Here is a 23,631-nt window from a genome sequence, read left to right as displayed (position 1 = left end):
TAGTGACTGGTTGTTCAGCCATCCAGTCGATTTCCATATTAGCCTTTTATTATATAGGATATGTTATGGTATCAGATGGGTACTTGAAATATCATGGGAACACTTTGTAAAGTATATGATTGTCTAACCAATGTGTTGTACACCTGAAATGCATCTGGCAAAAAAAGACTGAATGTAAACTGAAATTTTAAAGAAAGACAAAAACAAGTAACATGTATAGTCTTTTCCCTTAAAATCTCTAAAAGCTAATGGAAATGATTTTTAAAATCTATTCATAAATTCACAGACATTATGAAATGTAAATTATATAATAACTTAGTCAAATTATCTGTTTCTACATTGAAAAAATTATTCATGAATTTCAGACTTTTCTTCTTAAAAAGATGTTTTGACCTTTATTCAAAAGATGGCTTGATTTCTAATCTTTGTTTCTGTGTATAAGAGAGATGAATCGTTATGCAAGTTTGTGAAACACTGGTTTCAAAGATTGCTTCATTAAAAAAATAAAATAAAAAGACTTTCTAGCATGTGTTTTAAAATGTGTGAAATATATGGCCATGTCTTGCATTCATTAACTCATTAAAACCTTTCCTAGGGGTGAGATGTGATTCACGGAATTGTCAGTACTAGAGTTTTCACTTACTGGATTCCCCTTGCCAAATGTAAAACCATGTACCAATATCAGGAAAGACCTACTTCTACCCTGTACAAACCTTATTAATGCAACTTCAAGTGGTCTCTCTGGTCCATTATGTGAAAATAAATCACAGGAAAGCCTGCCATTCAAGTTCTCAATTATATAATTCAAGTTTGTCATAGTTACGTTTTCAGAGCAGAGACTTCCAGAATAAGAAATTGAATCTTCATTTAGCTCTCAAAAAGGGGGTGGGGAAAAAGATAATAAAAATGACTTTTTCCCTCACTTTTCTTCATTTTCTATCTTGGTACCTGATACATGGGTTTTTGTATTGACCTGAGAAAATCAATAAATATGATAAATTACAATAATATTAAAGTCAGGTAATATACAGCTTGGTGAGAGAATACACAGCGTGGCTTGAGCTGCTCTCCCAGATGGAAAGTCAGTTTTGATTGTACACTTAACTAACTTTTCTTAAGTTTCAACTCAATATATCATCATGTCCCAGATTTTCTAAGTCAATCATTTCTGGAAACCAAACTTCTGGGAAGAGAATATTAAACCATGAACACTTCAAAGAATATTTTAAGCCTTTTGGGAAAACAGATTATCTAAAAATAGCAGTAATCAGCCAGGTTGTTATGCATTTATTTTTACCTGGTGCCCTAAAATAATCTAACCATAAAATACTCAGCATATTTAGATCACAAGTGGTATATGTACATTTGGTAATGTATACACACACATATATGTCTTAGGCATTTTCATTAATGTAAATGCAAAATTACCTTGCAAAAGAATGAAGTCATCCACTCAAAGGATTTAGAAGCATTGCAGCAATAATAATAAAAATGCTAAGTTCTCTCATGGGCTTGATGTTACACAAACATATCCACACAAACTGTCTCTATGCAACATTCTCATCACTCTCTTCCTTTAACAATGAAGGAATGGTCTTAGAGGGTTGACCAGTTTGCCCTAGTTTGTCAGGTAGATGGCAGAAAAAGGATTCAATCTGAAATCTGTCTGATTCCGTCCTCAACATATACATCTCCCAAAAGTACAATTAAGGCTGAAAATAATTTGGCAATTCCAAAAATAGTGTCAAGTGTACTATTCTGGTTAATTGAATAAGCACATTATCTGAAAGTTGGTTTACAGAAATTATTACTGTTGGAACAATTTTCAAATGGACTACAGCATAACAAATTTGAAAAGAAAATGAATATCATGTTTTATTATGTAGGAAACATTACAAAAAATACTATTACCATCAATCAATTACTACTAAACAGAAAAGTTCAAAATAAAATATTTATTTTATCGGTTTGGGATAAAAGCGAGTTTTCTGTATTTAGCCTGCAGTGGGTGCATATTTACCAATACGAATGGGTTTGTCTGAAACCCTGAGGTTCAGGACTAAAATGAGTCCACAGAAGATCTCTTAGCAAAATGAGTTCACAGTAGATCTCTCTTAGTATCCCATTCTCCCCATGGAACCCACTTTAGAGCTTCCTCTACCATCCTGGAAATGACAAGCATTCCTTAAGTTAATACGTAATGAGTAAGAATGTCTACCAAGTAGAGAGGAAGGCAGGCGGACAGTTCAAAAGCCTATGTGCTATCCAGATAGAGTACAGCAAACAGACTAGTTACTGCCAAAAGCTTCTGGATCACATCAGGACACACGGTAGCGCACTAGTGAGATGAAAATCATCAGTAGGGAGATGTAGGACTCTCCAGGGGGTAGCATATAATCAGCAGAAACATTGCTAACTTTATGTGATGACATGTGTTTATGAAGAAGTTTATATTCTCTCCATCATTTATTTGCCTTTTTTGGAACTTTTACAGGTCTGCGGATGGGAACATTTCCCAACTTTCTTAGCTAATGTATGTCTGAGTGTATATGCCCATTATAGTGTTTTGGTAATACGTACACTTATTTAGAACATACGGAAGTCACTCAGCCATGAAGAAAATATATGGAGGTTCTGCTGCGGGGAAAATGCTATCAGACAGCATCACATGCTACAGAGTAATCACTTGTGAAAGAGTCAATCCATGCGGCACACGCCATTGTTGTCTTAGTGTAAGAAATTGCCACAGCCACCCCAAACTTCAGCCACCACCTTCCTAATCAGTCAGCAGCCATCAGTATCGAGGCCAGACTATTATAATGGCAGATGGCTAAAGAGGTTATGACTTACTGAAGGCTCAGATGGTGGTTAGCCTTTTTAGCAATAAAGTATTTTTATTATGATGCAATTTTTAGACAATGCTATTATACACAAACAGACTACGATATCGTGAAAGCATAACTTTTATATTTACAGGGAAACAAAAATATTTGTGTGACTTGCTTTCTTGTTATATTCTCTCTTATTTTTGTGATGGTCTGGAACCAAAACCACAATATCTCCAAGGTAAGCCTGTAGGTGGAATATCAAGAAAAGACATGCCTTAGAGGATCCAAGATGGGTGCCAGTAGGTGGAAGCTACACACACACATCCTCCTGGCACCGAATCAGATGTATAGCTAAAATGTAGAGAAATCTGAGTAAAGAAATGAAGGACACCCAAACAGGAGTATTAGATCTGAGCATTTACAGAAGAAGCTACTCAGAGACTGGAAAGAGGAGCAGAGATACAGAGAAGGCTGGTCTCCACACCCAGTTTCAGTGGCTGAGAAGCTGGAGGGTTATCACAGCTGCAAAGTCCCCCCTGAGTAGAATGGGGTCTCAACCCCACACCAAGACCCCCAAACCAGAGCACCGGGGCTGGGAAGCATCTACCAGCCAAAATCAGCAGGGACTCTGTCCACTGGGAAGAGGAGGGAGTCTGCTAGAATCCCAGTGCTCTCCTAAAGGGCCACTACCCAGGAGCTTGCTCTTGGGCACTCACCTGTCCCCCTCGCCACCCCTCGGGCTCCCTGGTAGCTCAGTGCGCCAGGTGGGGGCACAGGGCATCAAGCTCAAGCATCTGGCAAGCTACCCCCCCCCCCCGGCAGGACCAAGCCCAGCACCATGTGAGCTCCCTACCGGTGAGTGCGGCCAAGGCTGCGGGGCTCCACTGGCCCCTCACAACCTGCGCACCTGGAGCTCCAGTAAAGGGACGGAGATTCAGGGCGTACAGAAGCCAAAAGATACTAGTATGTGGGCAGAGTGGCTCTGCAGAGAGATCTAGAGGGTTAGCTACTGAGGTCCGGGTCCTGAGCCAACATCCTACACCAGACTCAGGCACCATCTTCCAGGATCAGGCTCTCTTATTCTTACAGCACCAACAGGAGTAAGTGCACTAAACTAGTCCTCCAAATACTGGGGACACAACCCTGCTAAACTCAAGTCCAGCAGTAAGCACTGTTGGCTGCACCAAACAGGGACCTGAGATGAGCTCTTTTGGGAAGAAACTACAGATAGAATATCAGATGGTCATTGAACTGAGTGGCTTAGGGACAAGGGCTAATCTCTCCCACAGGTTAGGCAAGTGCCACCCCCAGTGAAAGACGCCCTTGTCGGGGTCTCTGACAGCAGGTAGCGGTGGAGCAAGAGAGAGGCATACAGCTTGCTCTGCTCCTGTAGGATTGTGCCACCTCCAATGGAGGGCTGCCTTTATTTGCATTCCCAAATCCTACTAGTTCCATCCTTCTAAGTGCAATTCCGTGGGGGGCAGGGGGCACAGCTCAGAGCTGAGACCTTCAGTGCCACTCCCTCAGGGTTTCTGGTGGCACACCTAGGAGCTAGGGGGAGATGAGCAGCTCCCTCCTCTCCCAAGGGCTGGTGCCACCACCAGCACAGGGCTGCAGTGATCTGTTCCTCCAAGTCCTATTGGTACCATCGTTGTGGGTGCAGCTACTCAGGGGAAGGGGCACAGCTCAGAAGTGGAACATTCGACGTGTCCCCCATGGAGCTGCCTGTCAGGATCTCTAGCAGTATGCGGCCAAGTTAGGGGGAGGCGAGTGGCTTGCTACCCTGCCAAAGACCAGCACCACCCCCAGCAGAGGGCTACCTCCAAGTCCCACAGGGGGTGACAGAGCACAGCATGGAGCTGGGACCTTCAGAATGTGGCTCTGTTTGGGTCTCTGGCAGTGCAGTTGTGGAGCTAGGGGGAGAAGGCATGCAACTTGCTCCTCTCAAGTGAGCCAGTGCCACCAACCAAAGACTTCATTGATCAGTTTTCATAAGCCCTGCTGGCTTGTTCTGCTGGGCTGTTTCAGAAAGGGGAGGAAGCTCCACTCAGAGCTGGGACATTCAGAGTACATCTACCTCAGAGGCCCCCGTCCAGGGCTGGAGCAGGTATGGCTACAGAACTAAGAGGAGGAGTGCAGCTCATCCCACTCCCACGGCCCAGCTGGTGACCCCTTCCTATCCTGCAGAGCTTGCTCCTGCAATGCGGACAGCTGAATGCACCCAACCAGAACCTGTGGTGCGTTTATCCTTGAGGAGCTAGAATGGGACACTCTGACAGAGACTGAAAGGTACGGCTTTGGAGTAGAGGCCACATTCTCCCCATTGAGTGCAGGATCACACTGCCCCCATTTTAGGACCCACTAGCCCCATCTTCCTGAACTGATTGCCCTGATCTAACAAGCTTGAACCCCGTGGAAGGGTGAGTGGGGTGCAGCTGGCTTGGGCCCACTCAAAAGACTCTGGAGGAAGTCCAGGAAAACTCGAGGTGAGGCAGAGTAGCTGACAGGTGGATGCTGACTTCAGAGAGCCTTTTACTGATCGCCCCCCAGCTCAGAGCTCTAAGAAGCCAACCCTTCCTCACAGATTGGCCACTCCCATGCAGACCCAGACACTGTAGATGCAGACAGAAACAATGAACATTGTGGCTGATCCAGACAGGTAGCCCAAGCCCAGTTACACACAATATCTGACAGCAACCTGTACCTGAACCACACCTAAGTCAACTCAGAATGAACATAACCAGCGGTGGGCTTCAGACCACATGAGAGCTTGACCCCACTAGCCATATAAGTGACACGCACAAAAGGGGATTCCGGCAGATACCAGGCCCTGCTGGAACAACTCAAACATGGGGGGCAGCCCCTGCATAGTGACACATACATTGTGATGGAGGTTTACCCTTATAGCTACCCAGCCTAACGGGTTAACTCTACCCACAAAAGAACCAACAGCATTCAAGGCACAACTACAGCAGGGGGTGTACATAAACCACAACAGACATTCCTAGAGCACAAAGCTCAGGAAGATTGTGCCACCAAGACCAACAAGACAACTCAAGATTGCACCTGCACAGCAGCCTTCATGCTGTGGTCCGGGTTGAGTCTCACAGTCAGCCAGCCTGAGGGTCAGTACCATCCAAAAATGGGCCAATAGCAATCAAGACCCAATTACAATAGGAAGGCCCACATAATCCACACAAGGGACATTCCTACAGCACACACCTCAGGGGATCAAGGAGACTGCACCAGTGGGTCCCACAGGACACCTACAACATAAGGCTACCCCACAAAGACTGGAAGTCATAGCAGTTCTATCTACGAAACAGACACAGAGAGATAGGCTAAATGAGGAGATAAAGAAATAAGCCCCACATGAAAGAACAGAAAGAAGCACTAGAAAGAGAGCTAAATTAATGGAGGTAAGCAACTTATGAGATATAAAGTTAAAAGTAAGGATTATAAGGATGCTCTAGGAACTCAGTGAGAAAGACAACAGCATGAAGGACAGAAACCATGAAAAAGAACCAGTTTGAAATGAGTAATACCATATGTGACATCAAGAATACACTGGAAGGAATAAAAAGCAGGTTGAAGCAGAAGATCTAATCAATGATTTGGAAGACAAGGTAGAAAAAAGAAACACGCCATCAAAGCAGCAAAAAAAGAAAGAAAAATTACAAAGAATGAGGATATTTAAAGGAATTTTGCAAGAATACGAAACATAACAACATCCATACTATTGAGGTACCAGAAGGAGAAGAGAGTGAGTGAGGAATAGAGAACCTGTTTGGAGTAATACTGGCAGAAACTTTCCAAACCTGGTGAAGAAAATAGATTTTAAAAAGTCCAGGAAGGGCAGAGAATCCTAACCAAGATGAACCCAAAGAGCCCCACACTAAGACATTTCATAATTTAAATTGTAAAAGTTAAAGACATGAGAGAATCTTAAAGGCAGAGAGAAAGACACTTGGTTATCTGTAAAGGAGTTCCCATAAAGATGATCGCTCAACAGAAACACTCCACACCAAAAGGGATTGGCAGGAAGTATTCAAGGTAATGAAAAGCAAGGTCCTGTAAATAAGACTACTCTGCTTAGCAAGGATATCATTTAAAATTGAAGGCAAAATAAAGATCATCCCAGAAAAAGAAAACTAAAGGAGTTCATTATCACCAAACCTGTGTTGCAAGAAATGTTAAAGGCGCCACTTTAAGAAGAAATATACAGAGAAATATAGGTATATATAAAAAAATGGCAATAAATATCTATCAATAATAACCTTAACTGTAAGTAGACTAACTGCCCCCAATCAAAAGACATAGGGTAGCTGAATGGATAAGAAAACATGATCCAGAAAGCTAGATAAGTTCCTTCTGGATCAGTGACAGAGGCATCTGCTCATTAAGATAGTTTCTGGCTTCTTGCATCTTCCTGTGATTTTGGCAAAGGGCTCTCAGAGAGGAAACGTGGCCTGTCCCATGATTCAGAGGCATCAAAATATGTTTAGATTCAAAAATGGCAAGTTTGATAAGAGTGTTCAGACCAATAAAATTAATATAAAACTTCATGCTGGAATATATTAGTACTGTAAAGCAATATTTGAATGGTGTGTAAAATACAGCAAATGCAAACCATTGTTGAAGCCTAAAAACTGAGCTAAATGTTTACCAAAGTTAGTGAAAGATTCTTATCACATAATGTGTAGACCATGTATCTGTGAACTTGAAGTTTGCACAAAATGTGGAAAGAAAGATGTTGTTACTCTAATAAATAATCAGAAGAGACATAAAACATTGAAAATAATCCACATTCCAACTATAGAAGAAGGTGCAGAAGAAATGAAGAGAGTGATAATTTAGATTTTGATATTGATGTAGATACTCAGGAGAAGATGACAATCAAATAGATTAAATATTAGTCTGGTCAGTGTGGCTTAGGTGGTTGAGCATTGTCCCATGCACCAGGAGTTTGCTGGTTCGATTCCTGGTCAGGGCACATGCCTGGGTTGCTGGCTTGGTCCCCAGTAAGGGGCATATAAGAGGCAGATGATTGATGTTTCTCTCACACCAACATTTCTCTCTCTCTCTCTCTCTCTCTCTCTCTCTCTCTCTCTCTCTCTCTCTCTCTCTCTTCCTCCCTCTCTCTCTGAAATCAATAAAAACATTTTTAAAACTTTTAAAATATTAAAAGTCAATGTGAAAACAGGAAATTCTGAACAACTTTTGACTTTGAGGGTTTTACAAAAATATACTGTAAAGTCCTAATAAAGATTTTGGAATAAACTATAGGAAATGACAATGTTTATACATAGACAATATAAAGAGTGTATGGCATTTAAACCTTATGCAAAGTTTTCTTACAATATTTTTAAATATCATATGAGAGCATATCTGCCAAAATGAGCATTGTGGTATCATAATGCTGTTGAATTGAATTATTTAGAAGAATATTCTACCAAATATCAGAGTAAACAAGATTCGGAATTGATGCTTTTGTAAGAACTACCTCCTGGAAAAAATCAGATGACATTGCTAGCCTCAAAAAGTGTTCCTTAGTATGTACCTTTTGATAAATTATCTCAAGTAAATGACCCATAAAACAAAAGCCCCCTTGTTTAATGTTTGGTTGCTTTATAAAGCAAAAAAGTTATTTTTTAATAATAATGTTTAACAAGTATGTAGCAGTTTTTAAAAGTATTTTTATATACATAATCACATTTTAACCTTTTTTCTTTTGTAAATCATACATACAGAAAACTACATATATATATACTAGAGGACAGGTGCTCAAAAAATTTGTGCACTGGGGGAGGGAGGGACCCTCAGCCTGGCCTGTGCTCTCTCCCAGTCTGGGACCCCTCGGGGGATGACCACCTGCTGGCTTAGGCCTGCTCCCCAGCGGATTGGACCTAAGCTGGCAGTCAGACATCCCTCTGGCAGCCCAACAGCCCTCGGGGGATGTCCACTTGCCAGCAGGGAGCAGGCCTAAACTACAGTCGGACATCCTTAGCGCTGCCACCACCGCTGTACTGGCAGCCATCAGCCTGGCTTGTGGCTGAGCAGAGCTCCCCCATGTGGGAGAGCACTGACCACCAGAGGGCAGCTCCTGCATTGAGTGTCTTGCCCCCTGGTGGTCAGTGTGTGTCATAGTAACCAGTCATTCCCAGTCTTTCTACTGTTAGGGTCAGTTTGCATATTACCCTTTTACTATATAGGATAGAGGCTTGGTGCACAGGTGGGGGCCGGCTGGTTTGCCCGGAAGGGTGTCCCGGATCAGGGTGGGGGTCCTGCTGGGGTGCCTGGCCAGCCTGGATGATGGGCTGATGGCTGTTTGCAGCTGGTCACACCCCCTTCAGGGTGGGAGTCCCTCACTGGGGTGCCTGGCCAGTCTGGGTGAGGAACTGAGCGCCATTTTCAGGCTGGCCAGCAACTGAAGGTCCCAGCCTCTCCTTTTTTTTGTTTTTCTTTTTTTCTGGGATTTATGTACCTTCTATAATTGAAACTTTGTTGTGGTCACTGGAGCTGAAAGCCGGGATCCTGCTCGCTCCAGCTCTGAGGCCACGGCCTGCTGAAAGCAGGTATCTGGGGTTTGTTTAGCTTCTATAATTGAAACTTTGTTGCTTTCCGAGCTCAGAGCTGGGCCGCAGCAGGCGGAGAACCTTGGCTTCCTCCATCACTAGAGCAAGCAAGCCTCCTCGCTTCAGCTGCATGGCTGCTGGCCGCCATCTTGGTTGGCTTAATTTGCATATCTTGCTGATTCGCAAAGGGAGGCATAGCAAAGGTACGGTCAATTACCATGTTTGTCTATTATTAGATAGGATATATGTATATATAGTTTAAAAAATATTTATAAAGAAAACTCTTATACCTATCACCCACATAATGAAACTACTCCTAAAAATATAAATCAGCTTTATCTGATTTTTGACCTTGTCTTTCTCTTTTTATTTTGAAAAATCTCAGACTTAAAGAGAAGTAGAAAAATAGGAAGCTGATCAATGATTCTTTCCCATCATTGATGTTTTTATTTCTCTTTACCTCTTCTTTCCTCTCTTTTGAATGTTTTTGAATTTCATTTGCTTTTTAAAAAATATTTTTGTTGATTTCAAATACATGCAGGCTAATTAGCATATTATAAAACAATGAAAGGGTAACCAATGCAATGAAGGAATAAATAAAACATTACCTGGAAATAAAGGAAAATGAACATACAACAACCCAAAATCTATGAGACATAGCAAAAGCAATCCTGAGAGGGAAGTTCATAACATTTCAGGCCTAACTCAAGAAGCAAGACAAATCTCAAATAAACTATCTAACCCTATATTTAGAAGAACTAGAACAGAACAACAAACAAAGCCCAGAGTAAGTACAAAGAAGGAAATAATAAAAATCAGAGTGAAAATAAAGGACATAGAGACTAAAATAAATTAATTAATAAAAAGATTAATGAAACCAATAGCAAGTTCTTTGAAAAGATAAAAATGATCAATGTACTGTTAATCAGACACACCAAGAAAATAAAGAGAGGACCCAAATAAGTAAAATCAGAAGTGAAAGAAGAGAAATAACAACTGATATCACAGAAATACAAAGGATTGTAAGAAAAAACTATGAACAACTATATGCCAACAAATTGGACAAGCTGGGCAAAATGGACAAATTCCTAGAAACAGAGAATCACCCAAAACTCAAACAGGAAGAATTAGAAAAACTGAATAGACTGATTACAACTAATGAAATTGAAGCAGAAAAAAACAAAACAAAACAAACAAACAAAAAAAACCTCTCAGCAAACAAAAGTCCTAGAGCAGATGGCTTCACAGGCAAATTGTACTAAACAGTCAAAAAAGAACTCACACCTATCCTCCTCAAAGTATTTCAAGAAACTCAAGAAGAGAAATGCTTCCAAGATGTTTTTACAAGGCCAGCATTATCCTAATTCCAAAACCAATTAAAGACATTACAAAGAAAGAAAAGTATAGGCCAATATCCCTGGTGAACATAGATGGTAAAATCCTCAAAAAAATTTAGCAAATGGAATCCAGCAATACATTAAAAAGATCACACACCATGATCAAATGGGATTTAATCTGGGAATGCAAGGTCTGTACAATGTTTACATATCAATAAATGTGATACATCACATAATAAAATGAAAGATAAAAATCACATGATCATATCACTAGATGCAGAAAAAACATTTGGCAAAATCCAACACCCATTTTTGATGAAAACACTTAGCGAAGTGGGAATAGAGGTATCATACCTCAGCATGTATGACAAACTTGTATTCAATGAGTAAAAACATCATGCTCAATGAGCAAAAAGTAAAAGCATTTCCCTTAATTTCATGAACAAGATAGGGATGTCCGCTTTCACCACTCTTATTCAACATAGTACTGGAAATCCTAGCCACAGTGATCAGAGAAGAATAAATAAGAGGCATCCAAATTGGAAAAAAAAAGAAGTAAAGTTGTCATTAATCACAGATGACATGACATTATTGTACATAGAAAACCGTAAAGAATCCACCAAAAAATACTAGGTCTAATTAATGAATCTGGCAAAGTAGCAGAATATAAAATTAATATTAAGAAATTGGTGGCATGTTTATATACTAATAATGACCTATCAGAATGAGAAACTAAGAAAACTATCCCACTTATCATTGAATATATATATATATATATATATATAGTATATATAGTACATAGGTAAAAAAAAATTAAGCAAGGAGGTAAAAGATCTGTCTTCAGAAAGTTATGATACTGAAGAAACTGAAGAAGATACAAATAAGTGAAAGTATATAACATGACCTTGGAGAGAAAAAATTAACATCATTAAAATGTTCATAAAACCCAAACCAATTTACAGATTCAGAGTAATTCCTTTTAAAATATCTATTAAGCCCTGGCCAGGTGGCTCAGTTGGTTGGAGTATCTTCCATACACCAAAAGGTTGTGAGTTTGATTTTCAGTCAGGGCACTTACCTCAGCTGAGGATTTGGTCCTCCGTGAGGAAGCTTATGGGAGGCAACTGATCGATAATGTTTCTCTCTCTCTCTCTCTCTCTCTCTCTCTCTCTCTCTCTCTCTCTCTCTGAAATCAATAAAACATATCCTCAGGTGATGAATAGAAATAAAAATAAAATAGTTTGACATTGGCACAAAAAACAAGTATACAATGGAACAGAATAGAGAGCCCACAAATAAACCCAACCCTATGTGGTCAATTAATATTTAACCAAGGAGGCAAAATATAGAATGGGGTAAAGACAGTATCTTCAATAAATGGTGTTGGGAAAATTGGACAGATAGATGCAAAAAAATGAAACTAGATTATCAACTAACATAATATACAAGAAACTCAGAATGCATAAAAGACAAATGTAGTTCTTTTTTAAATATTTTTATTGATTTCAGAGATGAAGGGAGAGAGAGAGATAGAAACATCAATGATGAAAGAGAATCATTGACTGGCTGCACGCCCCCTATTTGGGGTTCAGCCCACAACCGAGGCATGGGCCCTTGACCAGAATCGAACCTGGGACCCTTCAGTCCCCAGGCTGATGCTCCATCCACCTAGCCAAACTGGCCAGGGCCAAATGTAATTCTTCAAACCATGAAAATCCTAGAATAAAACATAGGCAGCAAAATCTCAGACATCTCTTAGAGCACTATTTTCACCTATATATCTCGTAGGGCAAGGGAAACAAAAGAAAAATTAACAAAGGGGACTACATTAAACTAAAAAGCACCTGCAAAGCAAGAGAAACAATCAACAAAACTTAGGGAATCCACTGTATGAGAGAACATATTTGCCTATGAAAGATCTGATGAGAGGTTAATTTCCAAAATATAGAAAACTCAATACTAGGAAGATAAAAAATCCAATTAAAAATGGGCAAAGGGGCTGAATAGATACTTCTCCAAAGAGGACATATGGATGGCCAGTAGACATCTGAAAAAAATGTTCAATGTCACTAATCATCAGAGAGAGGCAAATTAAAACAAAAATAAGATATGACCTCACACGTGTTAGAATGGCTACCAATAAACCAACAAACAACAAGTACTGGTGAGGATGTGGAGAAAAGGGAACCTTAGTGCACTGTTGATGGGAATGCAGACTGGTGCAGCCACTGTGGAAAACAGTATGGAGTTTTGCCGGGGTTCTTGTTCCAGCATCTAGAAGTGTTCAGGAATCTGGAGAAGGCTGTGCGTAGATTAAATAGGAGTCCAGAGACAAAGCATAATTTTAAAAGGCTTTTGGGGGTCAGAGGATCCTAGTTTAAAAGAAACTAAAATCTAAAATTCTAAGTTCTAAGGTCTAAGGCAGCCGTGGGCAAACTACGGCCCGCGGGCCATATCCGGCCCATTTGAAATGAATAAAAAAAAAAAAAAAAAAAAAAAAACGTACCCTTTTATGTAATGATGTTTACTTTGAATTTATATTAGTTCACACAAACACTCCATCCATGCTTTTGTTCTGGCCCTCCGATCCAGTTTAAGAACCCATTGTGGCCCTGAGTCAAAAAGTTTGCCCACCCCTGGTAAAGTCTCCTCATCTCAAGACCCCATGCTTTTTATTAACACAACTTGTCCTGCGGCAAGGCAGAGATATACACTTCAAAGGGTATACACAAGCATTGTCAGAATGGGGGAATTAGCCTATGGCTGTTCAGGTATTTGGCCAGTAGGAGGCAATAACATGTAGATTAAGATGCCCTGAGCTGTCTGGCAGCCAACAATCATCCCTTTTCAGGTTTGGGGAAATGCCCTCAGCCATTCCCAACAGGTGACTACATATGTGACTCAACCCTGTTGAGTCCTCAAATTCCATCAACCTTTTGATGAAACTCTTGAAATTATGGCATGCTAGAATTGGCTTCCGGCATAGTTTCCTCAAAAAATGGAACTGCCTTTTGACCAAGCAATCTCACTTCTTGGAATATATTCTAAGAATCCTGAAACACCAACCAGAAAAAAAAATATATGCACCCCTATGTTCTTAGCAGTGCTATTTACTATAGCCTACATCTGAAAATGGCCCAAGTGCCTATCAATAAATGAGTGGATAAAAAACTGTGATACATTTGCACAATGGAATATTATGTGGCAGGAAATCTTACCTTTTCGACAGTATGGATGGACCTGAAGAATATTATGCTAAGTGAAATAAGCCAGTCAGAGAAAATAAACACACCATATAATCGTATATGTGGAATCTAATGAACAAATTAAGTGATGAACAAAATAGAACTGGAGACAACATGGATCCATGGAACAGACCAACAGCTGTCAGAGAGGAGGGATTTTGGGGGGAACTGAATGACAGAAGGTGAAGAGATTAGCCACGAACATATATGCATAACCCATAGGCACAGACAACAGTGTGGAGATGGCCAGAGGGAAGGGTGGGTGAGGGCTGGGTGGAAGTGGGCAAAGGGGTGGGAGACATCTGTAATAGTGTCAACAGTAACATTAAATTTTAAAAATTAAGAAAAAATGATGTGTGTATCTAAATATTGACTAGGAGTAGCTGTAGACAAAGGGAATGGTTATGTGAAAATAGCCTCTTGAATTATGCTGAGCCCAACACTAGATAACTCATTTCCACCTCCAATGAGAGTAGGCACAGCCACCCTGGGGTCCTGAGGGCTACTTTGCTCTGTATATTCTCTGCCACACCGAGATAATTCTATAAATTCTATAAATTCCACTCTGACCTCCTGAGATAATTCTATAAATTACACCTCTCTTGTGCAAACATCATCTTTCTCCAAGCTAATTATCTTATGAAATACGTTACACTGAAAACAATATGCAACATGTGCAGCAACTAATTCACCTGCTAGTGTGAATTAGCCAATGTTTATTCTCAGCCTCGCGCCTTATAGCACAAGGCAGTAAAGAAGTGAGTTTCCATTGAATTTGGAAGTAGGGCTGTAACAGACTACTCTAAAGCCTGCATGTCTGCCAAATCATGTCTGATGTCCAAACCAAAAGATATATATTATTAATATAATATTTATATACATACAAACATGTATATTGAACAATGCAATGCTTCTATAAAATGTTAAAATAATACACCATCTGTAGGTGGCTCAATGATCCTCTAAGCTTTCTCTCCCTATTCCTAGACTATGCATGTAATGAGAGCACTTGGTATGACAAAGGCATTATTCAAAAGCTTTTCCACAGTATTTTTTTTTCATCCTCACAAGCACGTAAAGGATCTACAGTCACCTCCATTCACATATGAAGTATAGAAAATGAGGTATCCTGCCCAAAAAACACGATGCTGACTGGTGGATCTGAGGTATAATCTGGAATCTGTGCTTCCAGTGCAGAACCCATAGACAGTAGTGAACAATAATTTCTGGGTGATGGCACAAAAGTTCAGAGTCCTAGTTACAACATTCTAGTGCTGTGTGTGCTACACGGTACACTGTACGTAAGTAACAATTTGCCTGTAAGTACTAAGGCTTAAAACATTATGTAACTATAAATGATTCAAGAAACCAAATTTTTGAAATTGGTTTATTTTTTCTCAGACTGGGAGAAATTTGGTTTCAGTGTTCTGTTTCCAATGTAATGCACTTCATAAGATAATTCAGCATTAATATTTAATGATACAATTTTCTTTAACTTGTCTTTATATAATTTAATCTTTTCTTAAGTGTGTAATTTGCTTACTGAAATTAACAGATGAAGATTAGAAACGTATAAACTAGGGATGTTATGTGGTATGTTCTAAACATAGTGGATTAAATGTCATATATATGAATGTATATGTCACATATATGTACACACACACATAATAATTAAATTAAGGGATTTTAGAGAATGCATATCTCTTAATTCATAAAGACTTCTACCTATCACCTACATGCAATCTATATTTTCTTTTATAACCTATTCAGATAGAACTCTCCCAAAGTTAGTTGAATGCTTAGAAATAATAAATCTTGTGTTACACTGAATTATGCTGAGCCCAACACTAGATAACTCATTTCCACTCCAATGAGAGTAGGCACAGCCACCCTGGGGTCCATTTGTACACACAAATGCTACTAGTATTTGCAATTTTCAGCATGATCTCTAAAAGCTATTTTGAGGTTCTGTGTGTTGAAAACAACAGTTTGTAATATAGACTAAACTATGCCATATTTATATATTAATCAAGGAAAGATGGAAGAATATATTTTTTGTAAGTTTGCATTCAGTATACATTTGAAATGTTAGTCAGATTTGCTAGACCAAAAGTAAAGTACAAGTACGTAATCCTAATTTCTATATGGAAACATTTTAGGTTAATATTACCTAAAGGTCAAAGTACAATACATAGTTTACAAAAGCATTTTATACATTATATATTTAGTTACAATTTCATCTATGAATTACATCATCAAGAGCTGCTACATGTTCAATTGTAGGAGACTGGTTTTCTATCCGAACTAGTTATTTAAAGAAAAATGCATAATTAACACTGTTTTCGCAGCATAAATAGTTGCTTATAAAAATACACTTTTTTAGTCATATTGCCAAAGTGGGGTTGTGGTTTTTCTTTATTTGTCTATTAATTTATTTTTGTTTTATGTCTGGTTTTGTTTTGGTTTGGTTTGGCTTGGCTTTTTGGAGAGGAAAGGACAAACATTTTAGGAAACATTTTTACCCACTGGATTCAGCAGAAGGGTGCCACCTGCTGGAAACATGGGCAAATTCTAAAATAGAGCTGAGTACAAATTTTACTCATTCAACAAACCTAAAAAGTCTGAGTTACCGAGAGCAAATGATGCAAAGAAATTTATAAAAAACACGTTTCTATGCACTTACCAAGACCTGCCTTGCTCTTTTTATATTATTGCTATAAAAAGAGAAATGTTAACTTTAAAAACTTGAGAGCTATTTTTATTTGTTGAAGATTTAAAACAAATTATTCATCCATTTTACATTCAAGGCAAAGCTGTACACACAAATGCTACTAGTATTTGCAATTATTTTACGTTCTTAAAGGTGTTAAACTGTGGTTGTATAAAACTTAGATGGTATGGCATCCGACTTAAATAAATTTATTTTCTAACTTACGTTATCTTAAATATCATAGACGAGGACTAAGTCTCATCTCCACCACTTATGACGACAAGCTTGATCAAGATGCTTAGTTTCTTTAGTCCTCTATTCTCATTCCTCACATGGGATTAACAATAGAAGCTACTTCAAAAAGTTCCTTTGAGGATCAAGTTGGAAACTGCATTCAGCAAATGTTACCTTGCCAGCCTGCAGGACAGTACTCTGCTCACGGCAAGCATTTTAAAAGTGATTTTAAAAAAAATAAGAAGTTACAACTATCAACTCAAGACTTTGAACTCCTCAATGGATATTGATCAAGTTCAGTGGAAATTAGTGTATCTAAACATGTCAAAGCATTTCTTTTTAGACATTTTATAAATGTGGAGTGTTATGAAAACAACAAAAGTAATTGTAAACATTTCTTTAATCAATGCAACTTGAAAGGAAATACCACTAAGAGGACACAAAAGATTTCCTAGATTCCGAATAGGAACAGAAGTAGAGAGCCCTGCTTCTCTTGTTGCTGCTGCTCCCCAGGAAAGAGGTGCCTGTGCCCAGGGCATCCCGTGCCAGAGAACAGTAACAGGATGAAACAGGGAGGCAGAGCTCTCAAGGACCATAACAACAACCAAATTATATGGTCATAACCATTTCGCGCAGAGGAAAGAGTACGGTCTTCTATTGCGCTGTAAGTGGAAAGAGGTGTCTAATGGCTTCAGGACAAGGCGCTTTTGAGGTTTCATAAAATGAAAACCTTCCTGGCAGCCTTCAAAAGCTTGAATCACTCACAATCAATACACAGCCTGCGATTAGCTGGAACACGCCCCCTATTTAACCATCAAGTAGGAATTCATAACGCTACAGTTCTTTAAATTTTATGAATAATTTTTTTCCAGAAATATCAGAGAAGCCTGCATAATCAGTCATGTCTATATGGAGGTATTATATCAAGTCCCACATGGGAGTTGTGTGACAATTGCAAAATTAGACCACAATGACTAATGCTGTTAATAAAAGCGTAGTAGTCTTACAGCAAGTAGTTTAAGCATTCACAGCCATTGTTCATATTATCTGGCCATCACTCTATATGTCAAGCTTTAGACAAAGAATATACTAGATATAGGTATTTTCTGGGAGTCCTTGAAACCACCCAATATTGCCAGGTATATTTTAATCAGACTTTCCTTCGCCTTGCAAAATTAGTCTCTCTCATTTTAACTCAACCATAATATACCTACCACTGACATTTTAAAATCAGGTAAATACTCAGAAAGGCACTTTAAAAACTCAATTAAAACAGGAGTTCTGCAAGTGGCCACTCCCTGAATATTTGGGAAGGCCATGGACAAAAATGCATGCTAACAAGAAAAATGGATTCAAGCTCGACTGTATCTCTTCATATGAATTCGAAGGAGCAGATTAGCCCTGAGCGGAGGCTCTGCTCCGCACACACAGCCTGCCCACTGTGTACACATTCCCTGTGCACTGCTCAGCTTCTGCCTCCCCACCTCCACCGCCACGGAACCCTGTGCAGCACCTCGAGTAACCAGCTGGTGTCACAGGTTAGTGAGCAAAGATTTCATGTGGGGACTCTCACCTGACTAACCGTTCTTACTGGTAGCATCATTCCAAAAGCAATAGAGAGGCTCCGTGGCGTGTTAATGAAATTTAGGGGCTGTCAGCCTGAAAGAGGATGTTAAATCCTCGCTCTTCTCCTGAAATATTTTTTATAATCTGTTAACCAGTTGCTACCTCCTAGTGTGTGCTGGAGGGAGCTGGGAAATGTGATATAAGGGGAAAAGGCATATAAGTGTTTTAATACTTTCATTCTTATCTCAGAAAAGGGAGCACAGAGGATGGTTTAAGAAAACAACTGCTTTGTAAAGACTGCAACATTCACCCCAGGAAACTGAGGGGGGGGGGGGCGGTGCTTTAAAGCACTGAGTAAAACTCATCACCTGTGTGGAGAGAGGGGAATGAGTGCGGGAGGGAGGGATGGGGAGAAGAGAGAGACCACAAGCCCGACCTAATGGCCTCATCTGCCCCCAGGCCACTCCTGGCCATTTAAACAGCTCCCCTCAGTGTTTAGAACATGCCAAAAGGAGAGCCTGTACTGGCACCCAGGGGCTTGCACCCCCTTCACCCCACTTCTAGCAGTTAGCTGGGAATGTCTCTGCCAGAAACGCATCCGGTAGCCTTCAACAGTGCACTGGCGACCAAGGGCCCTTCTCTGGTACCCCAGCGCCGCTGCGCTCCAGCCTCCTGGCCACCCCAGAAGTAACTCAGGGCAGCCTCTCCGCTCCCAGTCTCTAACTGATGTAAGCGCGACAGCACCTGGAGCCAAGGCACCGGCACCGCAGCCTCCCTCCTCCTGACAGGGGCACCTTAGCGCTCCAGGCCCTACAACTTCGGGGAAAGCGACAACTCCCCAGTCACCCAACCCAGGGCCAGAGACGCAATGGAGATCCACCTTAGGGTGACGCTACAGCTTCCTAAAGACAGAAACAACACAAGGGGTGGTCGGTGTGGAAAGATGTTGAGGGGACAGAATTAACCCTCAGCCAGCACTGGGCACCACCTCTCTGTAAACACAACATAGCTGGACCCAACAAATCACGAAAGCCAATAGCTTCCCAGCTCCCCACAATATTTGTCGTTTTGCTCCCAAGCTCGCTCCTCTCCACAGCCACACACACACCTGGTCTCCCCTCTCCCCCCACTGCGCCCCCGTCCCGGTCTACTCAAAAGAAAGAAAGAGACGAAAGGAAAAACTCTGCCTGCCTAAAGGTCACTGGCCTCCTCCCGTAGCTCTGGCCAGCGCTCCTCTCGGCTCGGCAGGCTCCAACCCTGCAAGTGGGCACCCCCAGGAGCGCACCGATCCCTCCCGCATGCATTACCAGGAGCCAAGAGGCCCCCATTCCTGAGCCCCGGCCGCCTCTCCCGCCCTCGGTGGCCGGCCCCCCGGAGCCCCCGGGCCATCCCCAGCCTTTACCTCTCTGGCCCCTTCCCCGCGGCTCTCCACCTTGCGCATCCTCTCGCCCGGCCCGAGCGCACTCGGAGGCTCTAACTTCCTGCGGAGTCCATGGAGGAGCAGAGGGACCCGGGGACTGGGGCGGGGGAGCGTGGGGAGAGGGAGGCGTGGGAGCCGAGCGGCGGAGGAGGGGCTGGAGGCGCGCGGGCTGGAGCCTCCCTGCCCAGGAGGGCCTGCCCGCAGCTGCCCACTCACCTGGTCCGCCGGCGGCGCCTGGCTCGCCCTGGCCCCCGGGGTGGGCTGCTGCTCTTTCTTCATGGCTGTCATCGCCCGCGGCCGCGTTGGCGCTCACTTCCTCGCGGGCACTTCAGACTCGGGGACCATCACTTGGCAGCGATCGCAAGTCCCAGGCGCCCAGCGCTCTCCGAATGGGCGGAAGGGAAAGAGGCAGAGACGCGGCGGGGGGAGGGGAGCGCAGGGAGGAGAAGGGGAGCGGCACCAGGGAGGCTCTCCCTAGCCGGATCCCTCCTTCGGCTACCGCAGACCCTCCAACTCCCCACTCCCCCCGCCCCTACACCCCAGAGCGTCCAGAGCCTCGGCGACCAGACCGACCACACCAAGTAGCAAGTTAGTGGCGCGGCGAGCGGCACCTCCCGCAGCGCCGAAGGCACCCGGCGGGCATGTTACTGCCTCCTGCGCCCCTCGCGGCCCCGGGGCTCCCGCGCGGCTCGGGGCGCCAGGTGGAGCAGCCGGGCGCCGCGCTCCCGCATCCGCCGAGCCACAGCCGGGCGGGACCGAGCCCGGAGCAGCGCGCGAGCTCCCCACCGGCGCGCGCGGCCAAGGCTGCGGGGCTCCGCTGGCCCCCTCACCGCCCGCCTCCCCAAGGCTCCAGCTAAAACCCGGAGAAGCGGCGTGCGCCCGGGCAAAGCCCTCGATGGCTCCAGCGCGGCCACTGGGCATGCTCCATCGCTCCAAGAGGACAGGGGCGGTGGGGAGTCGGGGGCGCAGAGCCCCACGGAAGCCACCAGCACCCAGAGGTTGTTCCTAATTATGACCACGGGCCCTGCACCTCCTGATTTGGGGCAGTGGACAGCCTCCAGCCTGCGTTCCCTGCTGCCTGCCTGGCTGATGCCAGTGGAGATCGGAAGAGGTTTTGATTTAAAACATTAATTAGTAAGGATGCTATTCAAGAACTCAGTTTTTTTTCCTTTTCTTTTTTCTGGACACGTAGGAAAACCTTCACATTTTAAGTCCCTTTCCAGTCTTCTCTTCACTCAATACAACTCTCTCTCCTTCAAAGTTTGTTTATTGAGCACTTATCATGTGCCAAGCACACTGTAAGGCTTGGAGGGATTGCAAGGAAGAGAGACTAAAGCCTGGCCAAATTCACCAAATTCCCTGCCTGTACGGAGTCTATTATAATGCAGGTCCTGGGAGCCTGGCACAGGGATGCTAATCAATGAGTCCATGGAACTCTTTGGAACTTGAATTCCTGTGGGTATCACAGATACAGTTCACCACTTTCATCCAGATGAGCTAGCAATTCCTTTCCCTGGCTTTTCCTGGGTGCTAGAAAGGACCTGCCCAAAGTAGATGGGTAAGGAAGAAGTCCCCGTGCCTTAGGTACAGGTTGTTGGCGACTGCTCAGGAGAGAAATTGCAGGAGAGAGTTCAATATCCAGACCCTACTGGAGTCCGCACATGAGTTGTGCACAGGTTGCAGCAGAAGGCACAGAGAATATGGATGGGCAAGGGGAGGGGAGTAGCCTTGAGATGTTTTATTGGCCAAGGACTAGCTCCCTCCTTGTCTGAATAGCCACTTCCCCACCCAGTGGCTGTTGTGCTCCTGACTCATTAATTTCTCAAACTTGCATTGCCATACTTGTCCTAAATGTTAATCATAACAATAGTTGCTTTAAAATACATATTTTTAAAGAAATCGATCTCTTCATCAGATTGGATTAAATTAGAAAATAAAAATATAATGAGTTTATCTTTTCTTTTTTCCTTTTTTTAAATCCTCACCGGAGGATATTTTTCCCATTGATTTTTAGAGAGTGGAAGGGAGGAGCAGAGACAGAGAGAAAAACATAGGATATGTGCCCTTGATCAGAATGGAACCTGAGACCATTTCCATCTGAGGAGCCAAACCCAGCAGTGGTTCTCAACCTTCTGGCCCTTTAAATACAGTTCCTCATGTTGTGACCCAACCATAAAATTATTTTCGTTGCTACTTCATAACTGTAATGTTGCTACTGTTATGAATCATAATGTAAATATCTGATATGCAGGATGGTCTTAGGCGACCCCTGTGAAAAGGTCGTTCGACTACAAAAGGGTCGCGACCCACAGGTTGAGAACCGCTGCTCTAGGACATGAGTTTCACTTTAGAAAGATGGGATTTGGATAAAAAGAGAGCTTGCTTTTCAAAATTAGGTAATCAATGAGGCAGTCAAGTGGATATTAGAAGTGACCTCTAATAGTGTGTTGGTCTCTTTCAACAGATGTAACTTTGTGATAAAAGTAACTTTGCTTATTGAAAAAGTACAAGACAAAGTTTTAAAATGAAACACTGGTAAAGCAGCTATTGGACAGTTGATCCAACAAATCTGACAATTCAGGTTTTCCCTCACGTGTAACTTTTCTGTCCTTATATTTCACTCTTCTGTTCATTATTTGAGTGTATTCATCCCTTGAATGTGTTTCCACTTTGGACAATTGACTTGACTTGAAGGAATCCACTTTATGTTCAAAGATTTCTGTTGACACAGGACAAGTTATAGACAAGAGGGAATTACCCTCATCCTGTTTAAAACTTAATCACATGTAAACTGGTATTTTCTAACTTAAATGTTTTTTTAAATATAATTCAATTATAATGTAGGATTTTCTATTTCATTTCTTATTGAAGAAAGAGTTCTAATGTTTAAGAAAAAAGTAAAGGAATACCATAAATTTTGAGAGAATGTTTGCAGCTAAGTTTTGTATGGTTTCTGATTATAGGTTATCATTTAAAACTCTGAAACATCAATTTAAAATGAAACATCTACAAAGACTTAAAACTACTCAAGTGTATATAAGCCTACTGCAGTGTAGCTCAGAGGACCTCTATCACATATGATATCAGCCAGTTGTTTGATTTTATTGATGATCTGGCGGACCTCAGCTGTCTTGTTTACTGAGCTGATACCCAGACATACCAGCCTTATAACAAAGATTGGATTAAAGAGAAGATCTACGTGCTCCTTCGTCGACAGGCCCAACAGGCCAAGAAATAGTTGTGTTGGAAGCATTTGCGGGTTGGGGGTGGGCTTGGAACACAGGTGTGTACAGCTGTCTGTAGTAAAGTTTTGTATTATAGTAATCCTGTTTCCATTTTGGTACACTCTAGCCAGGATTGAATGTGTTAGATGATATGTGAGGATCTTGTTCAATCTGAACTCCCATCACCCCCCTTTTTTCTCTTGTTTTACTTAAACATTGTTATGATGACTTAACTAAGAAGTTTTTCTTTTTCAGTTAATGTTGATTCCAATCCTTCATATCTGCTTTATAACATTCACTGTACTAACCCTTCTTCAAGTTGGGGTGGGGGGTAGTGACAGTTTAATTATGTGCTAAGATAAAGTCTTAGTGAAAAACAAATAAATGTTCTTTAGTTTTAAAAAAAATTGTCAGTAATAATGTATTTTTACACTGGCCTTGGCTACGTGGCTGTAGGTTGGGCATTGTCCTATACACAAGAAGGTTGTGGGT

General features: G+C 41.9%; 1 protein-coding gene and 1 pseudogene across 1 annotated transcript in view; one reads left to right on the top strand and one right to left on the bottom strand.

Moving 5' to 3' along the window:
• The window catches only part of LOC118661450, a 119,427-nt pseudogene extending 111,690 nt beyond the window's left edge, over window positions 1–7,737 (top strand).
• Window positions 1–21,507, bottom strand: part of DPP10 (dipeptidyl peptidase like 10) — a 656,594-nt gene extending 635,087 nt beyond the window's left edge. Inside the window, exon 1 of the mRNA XM_036320739.1 lies at window positions 20,132–21,507. Coding sequence (XP_036176632.1) covers window positions 20,132–20,203 — 72 coding nt within the window. The 5' untranslated portion in view covers window positions 20,204–21,507. The remainder of the gene's footprint in view (window positions 1–20,131) is intronic.
• Between the last annotated feature and the right edge of the window lie 2,124 nt (window positions 21,508–23,631).

This window comes from Myotis myotis, unplaced genomic scaffold, assembly GCF_014108235.1.
Source record: "Myotis myotis isolate mMyoMyo1 unplaced genomic scaffold, mMyoMyo1.p scaffold_m19_p_8, whole genome shotgun sequence".
Lineage (NCBI taxonomy): Eukaryota > Metazoa > Chordata > Mammalia > Chiroptera > Vespertilionidae > Myotis > Myotis myotis.
Note: the sequence above shows the minus strand (reverse complement) of the source record. Positions and strands in the feature narration are given on the sequence as shown.